General features: G+C 50.0%; 1 protein-coding gene across 4 annotated transcripts in view; it reads left to right on the forward strand.

The window, feature by feature from the left end:
* SEPTIN6 (septin 6) overlaps nt 1–17,024 on the forward strand; it is a 65,946-nt gene that overhangs the window by 7,654 nt on the left and 41,268 nt on the right. For all 4 annotated transcript variants that reach the window (XM_028087773.2, XM_028087774.2, XM_028087775.2 and 1 more), the window contains exon 2: nt 9,583–9,697. In XM_028087773.2, the coding sequence (XP_027943574.1) occupies nt 9,583–9,697 (115 nt within the window). The remainder of the gene's footprint in view (nt 1–9,582; nt 9,698–17,024) is intronic.

Genomic DNA, 17,024 nt, shown 5'->3' on the forward strand with positions numbered 1-17,024 from the left:
GATATGTGATTTGATTCTGGTTCCCACGAATCCTTATAATAATAAGTTATGCTGTATAATAATAAGTTATGTATGTATAATGTTATAATAAGGATAATAATAGGGCTTTGTTGTATTATTGGTAACATAAATGTTTACATACAATAAAACTGCCCCAAAGCAGACTACTTAACCGGATTTTCTGATGATCTGTGTGTAAAGCACCTTTCTGGTAGTTGTGGTTGAAGATTTTGCCAGAATATCTGAGGCTACTTTCCTGCCTGGGAAAATATCATTGTAGAATCTTTTTAAAAAAACAAAACATTTCTATTGTGATTATAAAAGTAAAAGCTGCCCCCCCCAAAAGGTAAAAGATGCCTACTGTTGAAATTTGGAAGACACAGAAAAGCAACAACACCTGCATTCCCTCCACCCAAAAGTAACTCTTGTCACCATTTTGGTGTGACGTTGACCTTTGAACAGCACCGAGGTTGGGGGCGCCGACCCCCGCACAGTGAAGAATCCACATATAACTTTCATCTCCCCCAAAACTTAACTACTAACAGCCTGCTGCTCACTGGATGCCTTACCGATAGCAGAAATAGTAGGACTAACACGTGTTTTGTATGTTATCTGCATGGCATACTGTAGTCCTACTATCAAGTAAGCTAGAGAAAATAAAATGTTATCGAGAAAACCATAAGGGGGACGCCTGGGTGGCTCAGTCAGTTAAGCGTCCAGTTCTTGATTTCGGCTCAGGTCATGATATCAAGTCCCACATCGGCTCCGAGCTCAGTGTGGAGTCCACTTGAGATTCCCTCCCTCTCCCTCTGCCTCCCCTCCCCCCACCCCCGCTCTCTCTTGCTCTAATAAAAGAGGGGGGGAAATAAAGAAAACCATAAGGAAGGGAAAACACATTTACACTCCTGTCTTGTATTTATGGAAAAAAATCCACATATAAGTGGACCCAGGCAGTTCAAATCGTGCTGTTCAAGGGTCAACTGTATATTCTTCCAAGCTTTAAAAAATACATATACACTTCCCCCCATGATTGGAATGATCCTGTATATACAGGGTTTTGTTTTGTTTCATTATTTGCCTATTTGGTGATCATTTTCCCATGTCACTAGATATTCTTAGAAAATATTTTTATCAGCTGCTTAATATTCCATTGTGCATCCTTGAACTATTGATTTTGATCATCCTGAAGGTTTGCAGGGTCTATCAAAGCTCAGTATTTAGGGGCGCCTGGGTGGCTCAGTCGGTTAAGCGTCCAGCTCTTGATTTCAGCTCAGGTCATGATCTCAGGGTGGTGAGATCGAGCCCCACATCAGGTTCTGCACTGGGCGTGGAGCCTGCATAAGATTCTCTCTCTCTCTCTCTCCCTCCCTCTGCCTCTGCCCCCACCCCCCAAAGATCGGCATTCAGGGCTGAGATGGAGATAGAGAAAGGAAAGGTGGGAGAGATCAGGCCCACCAGTAAGTGACATGTGAGGCTGCTGGAGCGAATCCGATTTCAGTGTATCTACAACGTGCAGAGGCCAGAGGAGAAAGTTTAGGGACACGCCAGTCGTCAGCGATGCGTTCCAACCTTTTTGTTTTGGTCTCATACTTCTGTACTTATTTATTTATTTAAGTCATCTCTACCTCCAATGTGGGGCTTGAACCCATGACCCCGAGATCAAGAGTCCCATGCTCTACCCAGCGAGCCAGCCAGGGGCCTTGTTTTGGTTTCCTTCTTTAACATGTCAGCTACTAACTTAGCCACCCCAGCTCGAAACGGAGGCAGGAAACTCCATTGACACAGATGCGCCCTCAGTTCCCCGAGGCCTCGAGTGCTGCTCCCTTCTTCTAGCACTAAGGTTGGAAGAGGGGCCGGGGTCTGGGTAGAGGGGGACAGGGGTTGCCCATTGGGGTGCTTACGGGACTCTTTATTTTCAGAACAACAATGGTGGGAGCAAGATGCACGGCTGGAACCGCCGTAACTCGTTCTTTGTAACATGAACCTTTGAATATTCAATTAAAAAATGAAATTGGTGTGTCCCCAGGGGAGGAGGCGGAAGAGAAAGAGAGCCGTGTTTCTGCCCGTGATGTGAAATGTGGTATAACGTATTTCAAACCGCAGGTGACTGCAGATGGGGAGAAAACAGGAAATGTAATTGGGGAGGGGGGGAGGGGGGCTCTTTCAATTCTCAGGAGCTCTCTTTCGTTTTGCCTTCCTTTTAGCTCTTCTCAGACTCTGCATCCTAATTACCCCTGCTGCAAAGCTGAGTGAGAACTCTTTTTTCTTGTATTAAAAATGTTTTTAAATGACACGGGTAATGTGTGAATACATTCATGCTGTCAAAAGATCACACAATATGGAAGCATACTGACTAACCCCCCTGAGTACGCCCCTATTTCCACTCCGCTCCCCTGAGGTAGCCACCGACGTTCCTGGTTTGGTGGGATTTTTCTGGCTCCTCTCCACGCACTCACATACATTTATGTGAAAACACACATATATATCGGGCTTTTTTGTATACATGGACCCCCCCCCACGTGCTTGTTCTTCTACGACTTCTTTTTTCTACATTATAATATGTCTTGGAGATATTTGCATTGGAACTTACCTGCTGCATTCTTCTTCTTCTTCTTTAAGGATTTATTTATTTAATTTTTTTTTTAAAAGATTTTATTTACTTACTTGACAGAGAGAGAGAGCACAAGTAGGGGGAGCAGCAGAAGGAGAGCAAGAGGGAGAGGGAGAAGCAGGCTCCTCCCTGAGCAGGGAGCCCAAGGTGGGGCTCGATCCCAGGACCTTGGGATCATGACCTGAGCCGAAGGTAGACGCTTAACCGACTGAGCCACCCAGGCACCACTATTTATTTATTTTAGATGGAGAGAGAGAGGGAGAGAGAGAGAGCACATGAGTGGGGGGAGAAGCAGAGGGAGAGGGAGAGAGAGAATTTTAAGCAGGCTCCCCGCTGAGTGTGGAGCCCAACGTGCGGCTTGATCCCACGACCCTGTGATCACAACCTGAGTGGAAACCAAGAGTTGGGTGCTCAACGGACTGAGCCACCCATGTGCCCCAAGACCTACCACATTCTTCTTAATGGCTGCATAATATTCCAGAATGTGCATGTATCATAATTTAGTTCAATATTTTTCTTTATCATTTATGGGTTTTTCCTCTGGTTTTTCAGTATTATCATCAATGCTGTAATGAATTTCCTTGTACGTGGATCGTTGTACAGACATTGAGTTTCTATAGGATAGATTCCTAGGGGAGGTTGCAGGGTGACAGGAGATGGGCCCTTTAAAAAAAAAGATTTTAGGGGCGCCTGGGTGGCTCAGTTGTTTAGGCGACTGCCTTCGGCTCAGGTCATGATCCCGGAGTCCTGGGATCGAGCCCCGCATCAGGCTCCCGGCTCGGCGGGAAGCCTGCTTCTCCCTCTGACCCTCGGCCTCTCATGCTTTTTCTCACCTTCTCTCTCAAATAGCACACAAATGTGGGGGTGGGGGGCGGGGAGCAGAGGCAGAGGGAGACGCAGACTCCCCGCTGAGCAGGGAGCCGGACGTGGGACTCCATCCCAGGATCCTGGGATCCTGACCTGAGCCGAAGGCAGACGCCACCCAGGCGCGCCGGAGATGGGCCCTTTAACATTTTGGTGACCGTGACCTTTCTGGCATCTCAGTTCTAGCCTTAAACATGGCACCCACCACGTGCTACTCAAGATGATAACTTGAGGTATTAGTGTTGGGTCAAGTTGTCAGTTCCATCTTCTCTTGTGCACATTGTAATCCAGGGAACGTTCAAATTAACTGCAATCAGAGTAATTAAGACTTCCATTAATCAGACCACCTTAAGGAGAAAGAGGAAAGAGATAAGATAGCAGAGCTTTAATGAGGGAGGGGGCAGAAACTTCCAGGGGCTGTCCTGGGGTCAGTATACATTCAGTCCAATGTCCTTTTTCCCTCTACATATTTAGCTCTGAACAATGAGGACTAATACTCATAATGATGACCTTGACATCTTATAAGATTTATCAAAACAAGAGTCAATGGTGCTCGCTAGACAGGATTTCCTAAAGCAGGAAATATATATACAAATATATTTTTGAAGCTTTCTCGACTATAAGCACTAAGACAAAAAGTTTGCTTCTTAAATCTGAGCACAAAAAACACAGTAACCAGCTCCCATGTCCCCTTGTCCTCAAACCCTTCCAGTTAATTTCTGTGTATTGGATGGACACTGGGTAAACAGATACAGAAGAAATAAAGATTTTACAGTCATCAGTGACCCTCACCAAATTCCAGATTAATGGTTATTTCTCTGTAATTCTTCCTGACTTCAACCTCGGCCTCTGGTGCTAGAAAAGGATTGGGTCATCTCTTATTTTTCTGATCATTTCCCTTTCGTGGAAGAATCCTTTCCATCTTCCCATTCTTTTTTTTTTTTAAGATTTTATTTTATTTGACAGAGAGATAGAGAGCACAAGTAAGCAGAGAGGCAGGCAGAGAGGGAGAAGCAGGCTCTCTGCTGAGCAGGGAGCCCGATGCGGGATTCGATCCCGGGACTCCAGGATCATGACCTGAGCCGAAGGCAGTCGCTTAACCAACTGAGCCACCCAGGCGCCCCTCCATCTTCCCATTCTTTACTTGTGGGCATGTCCTATATTCAATCTCCAGCTCTTTTCTGTACTATCTCTTGGAGAACACATCCAGTTTCATACCTCCCACTCCTAAATTCATACCCCAGTCCTGAATTCTCCTTGAGCCTACAATCCCATATGGGTAATTGTTGGATTTCTTCTGCATATCCCACCAGAAAATCAAAACTGTCTTATTTTCCTTAACCTACAGAATGCTTTGGGGTGCCTGGGTGGCTCAGTCAGTTAAGTGTCCAACTCTTGATTTCAGCTCAGGCCGTGATCTCAGGGTCCTGGGATAGAGCCCTGCATTGGGCTCTGTGCTCAGCTTGGAATCTACTTGGCTTTCTCCCTCTGCTCCTCCCCCGGCTCATGCTCTCGCTCTTTCGCTCTCTTAAATAAATAAATAAATAAATAAATAAATAAATAAATAAATAAATAAATAAATAAAATCTTTTAAAAACATGCCTTTACAAATCCAGAAGACAGAGACAAACACCAATTTAAAAAAATGGGCAAGGACATGAATAAGCAACTCACATATATGTGTACATATACACAACACAGGTGTAAAGCTGAACTAGAAGAAGAATGTTCACTTTCACTAATATAATGCAAATTAAACGTTGTGATGCCATTTTTCAATGATTCTTTTCACAGTGGTTAAAAAGCTTCAGAAACTTAGTGTTGGTCTAAGTATACGCAAACAGACCCTCTCACATATTTGTGGCGGAAATAGACGTTTGTACTATTCTCTATTGAATGATTTCTCAGTATGTACCAAAGTCTTTCAAATGTGTGTGACCTTGGACCCGGCGGGCTTCAATCCTAGGAATTTAACTTAAGCCAATAATCAAAGATCTATGCAAACCTGTAAGAGCGAGAATTATTGTTTATATTATTTAAAACTTGGAAACATGCTGAATGTCTAGCAGTAGAAGACTGGTTCAGTGGAATGCTATGTGGCCAATACAAATAACGCTTTAGAAGTATGCTTAATTTCTCAAGGAAACATCCACACTCTATTAAGCGTCAGGCTATGAAAGGGAATTTGCAGAATTATCCCTATTTTGTAAGAAACAAAAGGTATGCAGACTGGAGGGAAACACATATAAATGTTATGAATGGTTGTTGTTTTCTCATTTATCATTTTTCCCTGTGTTCTAAAAGTTTTACAGCGAACGTTGCTTCCTTTTTAGAAAATAAAAACCCCGGGGCGCCTGGGTGGCTCAGTTGGTTAAGCGACTGCCTTCGGCTCAGGTCATGATCCTGGGGTCCCGGGATCGAGTCCCAGTCGGGCTCCCCGCTCAGCAGGGAGTCTGCTTCTCCCTCTGACCCTACCCCCTCTTGGGCTCGCTCTCTCTCTCACTCTCTCTCTCTCTCTCTCTCAAATAAGTAAATGAAATCTTTAAAAAAAAAAGAAAATAAAAACCACTATAAATGTAATGTTTTCATAATAGCTTATTTAAAACCAGAATCCTCCCCCACTAAGCGAGCACCCTTTCCTGGCTTCTCTCTTTTCTGGGCATGGGGCCACCAATCCAAGCTCCCAGGCTCAGAACCTTTGCAGCCTTGGAGCCTTGATTGTCCCTTCACTCCCCCTAACCCAATCACCGACTGAGTGATCACCCTTCTTTAGGACATCTCGCAAGGTTGTTCCTCCCTCCTGAGTCCCAAGTCAGAGCAGCTCAGTTCAACCAGCATTTATTGGCACCGTGCCTGGATGTCACTCTGCCTGGATGTCACTCCATGTTAGTGGAGTCATCTGTCCTCTGCCTCTGCTCCCTCTCTCCTCCAATCAGTCAGGCGTCCCGCAGCTGGAATGATCTTTTGAAAAAGCTGCTTGTATTGTGGCTCTCCCCACCCGAAACACTCAAAGGGCCCCCAAACTCCTTTGCCTAGGGAATAAAGCCCATGCTCTTTCTTCAGCTATTTAGGGCTCTATACAGCACTGGGCTAGGTGGGAGGTAACAGTCGGGGCAGGGGGACACAGGAAGTCCTTGGTGAGTTATTGACAATGAAAGAAGTCTTTAAGAATAAGGTGTGGAGGGGCACCTGGGGGGGCTCAGGTCAGTTAAGCATTGACTCTTGATTTCAGCTCAGGTCATGATCTCAGAGGTGTGAGATCAAGCCCTGCAATGAGATCTCTGTAGGGCTCCGCACTGCTTGTGGAGCTTGCTTAAGATTCTCTCTCTCCCGCGGTGCCTGGGTGGCTCAGTTGGTTAAGCGTCTGCCCTCGGCTCAGGTCATGATCCCAGGGTCCCGGGATCGAGCCCCGCATCGGGTTCCCTGCTCGGCGGGAAGCCGGCTTCTCCCTCTCCCGCTCCCCCTGCTTGTGTTCCCTCTCTCGCTGTGTCTCTCTCTGTCAAATAAATAAATAAAATCTTAAAAAAAAAAAGATTCTCTCTCTCCCTCGCCCTCTGCCCCTCTTCCCCACCTTTCCCTCTCCCTAAAAAAAAAAAAAAAAAAGATTCTCTCCCTCTGCCCCTCTCCCTGACCTCTCTCTCTCTCTTTTTCAAAAGATTTATCCTTTCATTTATTTTAGAGAGAGAGAGAGTGCTGGTTGGGAGGGGTGCAGAGGGAGAGGGGGAGAGAAACCCAAGCAGACCCCGCACCTAGAGTGGAGCTTGATGCGGGGCTCGATCCCACAACTCAGAGATCAGACCTGAGCTGAAACCAAGAGTCCAACGTTCAACCCACTGAGCCACTCAGGTGCCCCTCTCTTCCTCTCTTAATTAAAAAAAAAAAAAAGCAGGAGGGGGGGCGCCTGGGTGGCTCAGTCGGTTAAGTGTCTGTCTTTGGCTCAGGTCCCAGGGTGCTGGGATGGAGCCCCGTGCCCCGTGATGGGCTCCCTGCTCGGCAGGGAGTCTGCTTCTCCCTCTCCCTCTGCTGCTCCACCCTGCTTGAGCTCTCTCTCTCTCTCTCTCTTTCTGTCAAATAAATAAATAAAATCTTAAAAAAAAAAAAAGAAAAGAAAAGAAGAAGGAGTGGAGTTCTCCCCATGTCTCCACTGTGTTCAGTTTGAAAATCCCCTTTCCTCGCCTTTTGGCACTTGGACCAGAGGCCAGAGTTTCACAGTGCTGAATTTGGAGACAGGAAGAGGCAGACAGGGGTGATAAAATATGGCTCAGGAAACCTCAACTCTGAGTCTGTCCCAATTTCCGATGCCTGCTACGTAGGAGGATCCATCGAGAAAGCATATTGGCTCTTAAGTCTCTCTCTCCCCTGCAGTGTTGAGGACCAAGAACAACCAGCGGGAAACTTATATCTTCGTTTGTTTGCTTGAAGAAAAAGAGGGAGGAAGGGGTGAGGGGAAGCAGAAAGGGGTGTATGTAGAACCAGCCCCGAGTGCCGTGGGTCACGCATGAACCCCAGCTGTTTTCAGGTGCCCCTCTGGGGCCCGGAAGACGCCAACTCAGACTGAGCGATGGCATATGGTTGTGTGTCAGGAATACTCCGCTGGGAGTACATGGGGTGAGACGTGTGAGGGTAATGAACTTGCCAGATGGCAGTCCCGGCCCTAGCCCTGTCTCTCGCTCTTGGAACACCCCATGGCACCACTGGGTGCAGGGGCTATCTGGACACCCGTTCTGGCAACAGCAGCTGCTGAGGGGCTCAGGGACCTAGCCTGAAAGCAGGTCCAGGCAAGCAGAAAGTGTTCCTGCTAGCACAGCCCAGGATGCTGGGGCGGGCCTCCTGACACTGCCCAAGCCTTTCTTGGATTGCTCTGGGCACCCTTCTGGTTCCAGGAAATCTCGGTGTAGCCCCCGCCCAGCAGAAACTCCCGGCTTCTTACATAGCCCATACCTCCCGTTTAGCTGCGCCCCACCGTCCTCCTCTCTTCCCCTGGGGCCATTGGCGGTTAGCACTTTTCTTGAGTACAGGCAGGCCTCTCCCCCACCCCCCAACCCCGGCTCCTTGGAAGCCTGCCCCAGTTCGAGGCTCTCCCTGTTTTATAAAACCATTAACAGTAAAAAGCGCTGGGACTAGCAGGTGAAGCACGGGCCCTCTGCTTTCCAGGGCTGTGAATGGCCTGGCTGACCCCCGTGGAGAGCAGGGAACCCGGTGCGGGGGGAGTACGGAGGCAGCTCTCGCGAGCCGGGGGGAGCCCCAAGTGTCCCATGGTGTCCCGTGTTATTTGGGGAGTCCGAGGAGAGGGGTAACCTTGCAGAGCGATAGGAGGAGGAGCTTCTGTTGATGGGATGCTCCCCACGTGCCAAGGCACCGTGCTCAGCGCTGTGTGATCCTCACCCCAGTCCTATGAGCTAGTCGCTGCTTGTCCCTGAGTTCACAGATGGGGCGACTCTGAGGACTTAAGTAACTTGTCCGAGGTCAAAAGGGGCAGGGGGTGGGGCTCTCACTGAGACCTGCCTCATTTCAAAGCCTATGCTCTTGACCCCTACACTGTGCCGCCTTTGTAGTTGCCCCAAAATGGCCTGGAGAGAGGAGGAGTTGCTTTTTGATGTCCTTTTGTGATATTTACCGGACGCTTAGACACAGCCCAGGCCTTGTGCTAAGCTCGTTTGAGTCCCCCCCCCCCCCGCCCCAACCACCTGTCAGATAGACACTATTATCTCATCGGACAGACGTGCAAGGAAACAGAATCACGGAGAGGTGACCCGGCTTATAAGCGGTTGCGTGGAGAGCTACCCCAAGTCCGTGAACCTCATCCCCCTGACCCCGCCCTCCCCCACCGGCCCGGAAGCCACCTGGGCACTTGGCTCTGTGTGGACCTAGGGCGACCTTCACCTCGGAGCCTGCAAGAGGCCTGCACCTAAGAACCCATGACTTCCAAGCTGGCGGACCGCTCCGCTTTGGAGCAGGGAGGGAGGAGCTAAGGGAAGACACGACACACTGGGCCTGGGCGGGGGCTACTTCCTCGCTCGCAAGTCATTTGGATGAGAAGTGAGAACCCAGATTGCTTTTAAGCACATTTTCGTTTTCTCCCCTCCCTCCCTTCCCTTCCGCATTAGGGTGAAGGTTGCCGCACCGTCCCCCTGGCTGGACATGTGGGGTTTGACAGCTTGCCCGACCAGCTGGTGAATAAGTCAGTCAGCCAGGGCTTCTGCTTCAACATCCTGTGCGTGGGTGAGTATTTCCATAGCAGGAAATTCTATTACAGAATATGGATCCTTAATGGCTGGATGTGGCTTGGCAGGTAATTAGGTTAAATACTGTGTCATTCTGGTCTATTTGCAAAACTGGCTTCCCCCTCTTCCTCTTTCATCCCTCTGTTTGCCTTTGCGAGCAGCCGGCTGTGATGCTATTTTTCCCTGGTCAGACCAGACAGAATACGGGGCCGGACTTTGGGGAGCCGCGTGACGCCCGGTGGAAACTTTTGTAAGGGAGCCGGCTGGCTCAGCTACCGCGGTCAAGTTCACTTGGACTGCAGAAAACGGGAGCCAGGGCAGAATTGGGAGGGAGGTTGGTGGCTGTGGTAGGATGCCTGCCCACGGGCTGTGGGCAGTGGGCTGGGGCTGTGTCCTCTGCAGCCCTGCGATGCTCGGTACAGTCTGAGCTCAAGGGTATGAATTCTCTTATTGCCTTTAAGCCTATCTCCACCCAGGGACGCCTGGGTGGCTCAGTTGATTTAAGCGTCTGCCTTCGGCTCAGGTCGTGAGCCCGGGGTCCTGGGATCGAGCCCCACATCGGGCTCCTTGCTCAGCGGGAAGGCTGCTTCTCTCTCTGCCTGCCGCTCCCCCCTGCTTCTGCACTCTCTCTCTCTGACAAATAAATAAACAAAATCTTAAAAAAAAAAAAAAAAAGCATATCTCCACCTGGACCTTTAGTCTCGAATGTGGGAACCACGTCTTAGTCACCTCTAGTGTGCTAATCACAGCGCCAAGAGAGTTCAGTGATGCTTGTGAAATGAATGAATGCATTAACCCCACAGGCACCACTTGTTCTATTTCTCAGACACTTTCCCATAGTAGCAATTTGAGTCCTTCCTAGGAGTCCGTGAAATGAGCAGAGTGAGTAGCATTTGTATCTTCACAGAGCAGGTGGAGACCCAGACGTTTCGGGAGGATAAGAGACTTGACCAGGGCGACACAGAGTAAGTGGTGGAGCGGACAAGGCCCCAGGTCTCGCTGACCCCTTGGCCCTCCCACCGCTTCTCCAACTACTGCTACCGACATCTCCTGAGAACACAAAGGCACTTTGGAATTGGTCAGGCACCAGCCAAACAAATGTGAGGAACAACAGTTCCTTGACATTCTTTAAGAATCCCTCCTTAGACCTTCCAAAGTCTCGAATTTGCAAACACGATCATAGCATATGATTTTCACTCTTATTGTGCAGCAAAGTATACTTGCCCATTTTCAGTGCCCTACTTCCAAACCTTAATGATTGTATAAATACTATAATAGAGTCTGTTTTCCCGCTGGTTGGAACGCTCAGACACTTTTGCTGATTGCCCTTTTTTATTTTTCTAGAGAGCGTATGGGGGAACTCATTCATGTTGAGGCTCCGACCCACTGCTGAATTGGATATTTTACTCTTTAATGTCGCCTGAAGCTCTGTTTTCTAACTAGGGTCGTTCATTTTCTTGGACTCTTTCTTTTTCTTTTCCTCCATCCTTAGCGCTCTCTTTTTTTTCTTTTAAAGATTTTATTTATTTATTTGACAGAGAGAGAGAGAGCGAGAGCACACATGAGCAGGGGCAGAGGGAGAGGGAGAAGCAGGCTCCTCGCTGAGCAGGGAGCCCGACGCGGGGCTCGATCCCAGGACCCTGGGATCATGACTTGAGCCGAAGGCAGACGCTTAACCAACTGAGCCACCCAGGCGCCCCCTTAGCGCTCTTTCTCGATCGTTTCCTATAGGAGAATAACTGCGCACTCGGGGACGAGTAGAGAACAAGGAGGCCACCTCTCAATATGGATGACAGTCAGTTAGGCTCACTCACTGGCCGAATGACTCACTCCCACACATCAGCTTGGGAAGCCAGGAGACGACAATATGTGCTTCACAGAATTACATATCATGGGCCTTGGCATCCAGAGCTAGGCCAACAATTCTTCAAATGCCAGAAGTCTACTCGTGGTTATGATGAGATGCTATTAGGAGAAGGATACAAAATAAATAGAAGCCGTGGTGATCAACATTGAGATGCTACCACATCCAATATTAGCACTGCCAAATCGCTCCAATCTTTGGCCATTGGCCAACTTATTTCGCATATTTGATTACTGAAAAATTTCCGCACCAACATATTAGATTCCCTTGGCATTCCTCCCAGAGCTCGGTATGACCTGCACTGAAGTTGAGGGGTTGAGAAGTGACATGAGAGGCCCACCCTCATCAACCTTTCAACTAAGTGCAGTTGGGCGGATGAGTGAGGCTTTAGGAGGGAGGCCGCAGAAATCGGAATGGCTCTCCGAGGGCCGGAAGTGTAGTGCAACTAGACCTGGGGACTCTGGGCTCCCGTAGGGCCCTGAAGAGGAGGCAGCTACACTCAAGGCAAAGTGAGTGGGAGAAATAGTAAACCCCTGTCCTCAAGTTCCTACCCAGGCACGGTGAGGCTAGGGCCGCTCGGAGTGCACCTGCCGGGGTGGGACTGCTCAGCTGCCCCAGACCCTTCAAGAGGGGAGGGGTAGGAAGGAGATCCTCACCCCCAAAGAGTCATCCCCTCTCTTTCTTTCCGCACTTGCCAAGTCCCAGGAAATCACCCCAGTAGCCCCCCTCTTGGCGCTGCGCGTGCGTGCAGTGGATGCCTCCACCTGGACTGGGTTCATTTCATTCCCCATCCCTGATCCAAACAGGCCAGCAGTCCGTGCATCCTGCTCTCTCTCTGTTCGCACAACCCTGTCATTGCTCAGAGAACCCACAATTTGGGCCGAGGTCACGAGCAGTTGAGATGGGCTCTCAGGCTGCAATCTCAGCCCAGCCATGGGGCTGGGTACTGTCACCAGCTTGGCCAAGGGTCCGTAGCTTGCCCGCGGAAGGTGATCTTTTTTCTCGCAGGATTTTCAGTGATCGTTCCTTCATGCTTACGGCCGGTGCATAACTAGCAGGTTTACTCCCTTAATGACTGCTCTCAAACGAGTCTGGTTAGGCATAGACTATGTTCCCCCAAAGGATTTTCTTTTCTTTTCTCATAGGGCATGTTACGTGTAAACTGCTGGTAGTGCTAGCTTCGATTATTAACAGAGACCTAAGACATTTGGATCACAGCATTTTTTATCTGGGTGCTGGGCTGCTGACCGTAGGCCCCCCAGCAGAGTGAGTACCCTTCACCGTGATGTAGGTGTGTGCCCGTGTGCACAGGCGCATGGCTGGATTGAGAGAGAGGAGTTTTATGAATCCAGATCCTAATTCATATGTAAGGGTACCAATAAGTGGCACCCACAGTTATTATTTTGGAGGGCTAAGCACACGGGTGTGGGCATATTATGACTCCTCTCGAACAGATTTTCTATGGTTGACAATAATTACTGAGTGGGGTGAGGTTGCCCTCTCCCTCCCCAGCCCCCCACCCCACCCCAGACAAAAAACATATACTAATTGCTTAGCTCTGGAAATTGCAAAGACCCCACGATCTAGATCTAGTGCAGGAGGCCTCAGCCCCTGGAACCGGCGGGACAAACGTTCTGAGGCCCGTTGCTCTGCACTGCTGGGAAAGAGCCCAGGAGACATGCTGCCCTCCGAATGTGCCAGCAACAGTAATGCCTGTGAGGAGTGCAGAGAGTCATCATGATAATATTTACTTTGAAGCTGCTTAGGATTCCAGGCTCAACTGGGCCGCGTTGAACTTGGAATAAAACACACACGAGAAGCAGATCTGCAAGAGGCTGGGGGAGCCGGCTCCAGGACGCCCCTGTGGGCCAGGCCTTGGCAAGGTCAGGAAGGAGAGGGCAAGGTTACAGAGCCAGCCATGACCTTGTCCCTGTTGGTAGTCTCCCTGGAGTTCCAGGAGAGTTTCCTTTTGAACACCTCCTTGTTGAACCCAGGAGATGTCTCTCTTGGTGGTCACCCCCCCCCCATTTGGAGCCGGCAGAGACCTTCGCTTTGGGGACCACGAGCTCCCTGCGGACAGGGATGGTGGCTGTCCTGTTCACTGTTGTATCTTTCGTCCCTAAAATTGCGCATGGCTCTGGCTAGAGGCCCCGTGAACATTTGTCGAATGACCAAATGGGCCGACGTAGCACACCTGCGCCACCCACTTGGGCGTATTGGTTATACGTCTGGGCTCCAGTGTCGGACTGGATTCGGGGCCCTCCCTGCTACTGAGTCCTTTGTGACCCTAGACCAGCTCCCTCCTCCACATTTTACAGATGAGGAAGGTAAGGTGCAGAGAGACTGGGGAGTGCGGTAAATTGTAAATTCGCATAGCTGGGAAGTGGCTTGGCTGACCCTTCCGCAACTGAAAGACAAGTATCTACCTCCTACGCTTATTGTGGGGAACAAATAAGAAAAGATAGTATCACAGCTGTGCCTGGCACATAGTAACTGCTCCAGAAGCCATCGCTATTATTATTAATCCAACCTGTTCATTTTCTGGGGAAAGAGACTGGGGCCCAGAGAGGGCAACGCCTCTGGCTGGGCATCACGGGGCCAGGCCTCTGCGTTTCCTCTGCGTTTCCCCGCCTGCAAGGACTTAAGGCCACAAGGTGCCAGGGGGTGCGGTATTAGCAGCAGATGAGGAAAAAAGGCTGAGTAGAGAGGTCAACAGTGGATTATCCCAGGGAGTGTAGTTTGAAAAAGCGTGTTTCACATTACATGTTTTAAATGGAAATTCTTTTTAAAGACCCTGGATGTTTCCAGCATCCTATCTCCATTAAGCAAAGCGAGATGGAATCTTCTGGGCCGGGTGGTGGAGACCTTAAAAGGGTTAAGAAATCCTGCTGTCTGTCCGAGGAGGGAGGGAGGAGGAGAAAGAAATTGACCCCTGGGGACTCCCCAGGTTTCCTGCATCTGCCAAGTCCCCACCTTCCTGCAGGGGTGTGGAGTCTGCTGACCTGACCCTCCTCGATGCTGGGCCCCCGGGCAGCGTGGGAGGGGACGGCATGCTAGGCTCAGGCTGGGTCCGTGCCAACCATGGAGAGGGACCCCTGCACCCCGCAGGCTCCACACGGATGGCACAGCGGACCGGGAGCCCTCCCATAGCCATGGGACCGGCTCGCTTGATTCTCTGTCCTCTCCTCAGGTTGCATTTATCACAATTCCCTGGACACCCGCGGGTTCTTTTCTTCCTCTCATCATCGGGCGTCTAATTTCCACAGCCCTTTTGTGTTGGCAGGCTTTCGCGTGGTCATTTGCCCCGCTGCCCTGCCCTGCCCTGCCCTGCCTGGCCGGCCTCCATCCCCCCGGCTGAGCAAACCCTGTAGCCTGCGCCCGAGGCCTCCGTGCCCGCCTGGGCTAGGCCCTCTAGGGAGTACGGGAAGATGCCCCATGCCCTGCTCTCTGATGATACTTAGGCTCAGGGGCCAGGGAGCCAGCTCTGGGTGCTGGGGAGACAGGGCCCAGCCCTCTAGGAGCTGTGGGGCATTCAGCCGAGAGCTCACAGAGCAGAAGGGGGTGGGGGGATGTACGTGGAAAGTTCCTCAGGCACACACAAACATGAGCTCAAATGGAGCTGAAACCTCTGCGCCCAGAGGGAAGGTGAGTTAGGGGTGAAGGAGCCACCCCTGTGTTCCCACCTCAGAGGTGCTGGTCCCCTGCGCAATTGAGCTGCACCCCCACCTTGGGCAGGGAGGGTGGGGTGATACATTCCGTTGCTTGGCCAAGTCTGTGACCTCCCATTGCAAAGACCCCACCTCACCAAATTTTTCTTAAGACCCAAATACTCCCTGTTCCTTTAGGGAGGGGGAACAAAGGGGGCCTCTTCTGGGAGAATCTTTGCTGCTAATAGGTATAGCAGACCTTGGCTGGAAACATGATCTGTGTGAGGGACCATTTCCCTGCACCCTGGCAATCCACCATGTTAGTCAGACCTGGCTACGACGCTGGGCTGGGGGGCTGGGGAGCCAGGCTGAGTTGAATGTTCTTCTTGTTCTCTCTCTCACCAATCTCTACACACACAGACAGCTCTCATCGGAGACAGAGATTTGAAAAAGCACTTCCAGAATTCATCGCTCGTTATTCAGGATAAAAGGCATGCAAGATGCAAAGCTAGACACACCCAGAAGGTGGAAGGGGGAGCGGGGCCATTTGCATTTACACGTTATGTGGCTCTCACCCTAGCCCTGGACAGCAGAATAGCAGGGTGGTCTAGGTATTCAAAAGGCAATCGGGGTGATTAGCTACTGAATCCTTTATTCCTGGCATTCCTGAATTGCTGGGGAGGGGGGGTGGAAGCCCCAATATGGTTTGGATCCCTGGAGATGACAAGCCTCTGTAGTGCCCAGCCCAGCTTGGGGCCTCCTGGCACATTCCTGCCCAACTCCCAGGCCACCAGCTCTCCTCCAATGTCTTTCCCTGAAGACCCCTTGGTTCCTGGCAGTGGCTTGACCTCCCTCGGGTCTCCCAGGAATGACCTCCAAAAAACCTTCACCGCTCTCCACAGGCTTTCCCCCCTCCTCTCCTTGGTGTGAAAGTCAAGACTTGAAATTCCAATGGTTTAATTTATTAGTATCCTGCAGCCTGTTAGTTAAACAAACAAATGACTGGTTTGTTTGAAATTTAAGAAGAAGAATTTGTGGCCTGCTAACTTCCCTCCCCGTTAGCTAAAAATGGCCTTCCCACTGGGATACACATCCGGGCATGTGCAGAGCGCAGTCTGGGCCTGGCAGGGAGGTGAGGTGGGATGAAAAGGGGAAAAAAAAAATTTATTTGACAAGGGACCACTGTCCCTTTCTTTTAAAATCGAAAACAGCCCTTTGATTTTTATTACAAAAGCTATGCGTGGGGCGCCTGGGTGGCTCAGTCGTTAGGCGTCTGCCTGCGGCTCAGGTCCTGATCCCAGGGTCCTGGGATCGAGCCCCGCATCGGGCTCCCTGCTCTCGGCGGGGAGCCTGCTTCTCCCTCCTCCACTCCCCCTGCTTGTGTTCCTGCTCTCGCTGTGTCTCTCTCTGTCAGAAAATAAATAAAATCTTGAAAAAAAAAAAAAAAAAGCTATGCATGTTCCGTATGGAAAACTTGGAAAATACACAGAAGCATGAAGAAAGAAACGAAAACCACACATCACCCCCACCACGTGGTGATAGCTTTCTTGGTGAGAGTATATTGTATGTCCTTCTGGACTTTCTCCAGGCATAACTGCTGTCTCTCCATCACCGCCTGCAACAGTTTCTTTTTCTGACGAAAAAAGCCATGCGTCCTCAACCTTCAAACGACCCAAAAATAGGAAGACTAAAAGGAAAATTACCCCAGTTCCGCTATCCTGAGATGCTGCTGCTGATATGCTGAAGCAGTTCCTGTCAGTCTCTTTCACTTAACTGAGAGCCAACAGTCTATCTAGTTTTATACACTCTTCATT

This window comes from Eumetopias jubatus, unplaced genomic scaffold, assembly GCF_037043125.1.
Source record: "Eumetopias jubatus isolate StellerSeaLion01/CBP00866 unplaced genomic scaffold, mEumJub1_p1.0 scaffold_11, whole genome shotgun sequence".
NCBI classification, from domain to species: Eukaryota; Metazoa; Chordata; class Mammalia; order Carnivora; family Otariidae; genus Eumetopias; species Eumetopias jubatus.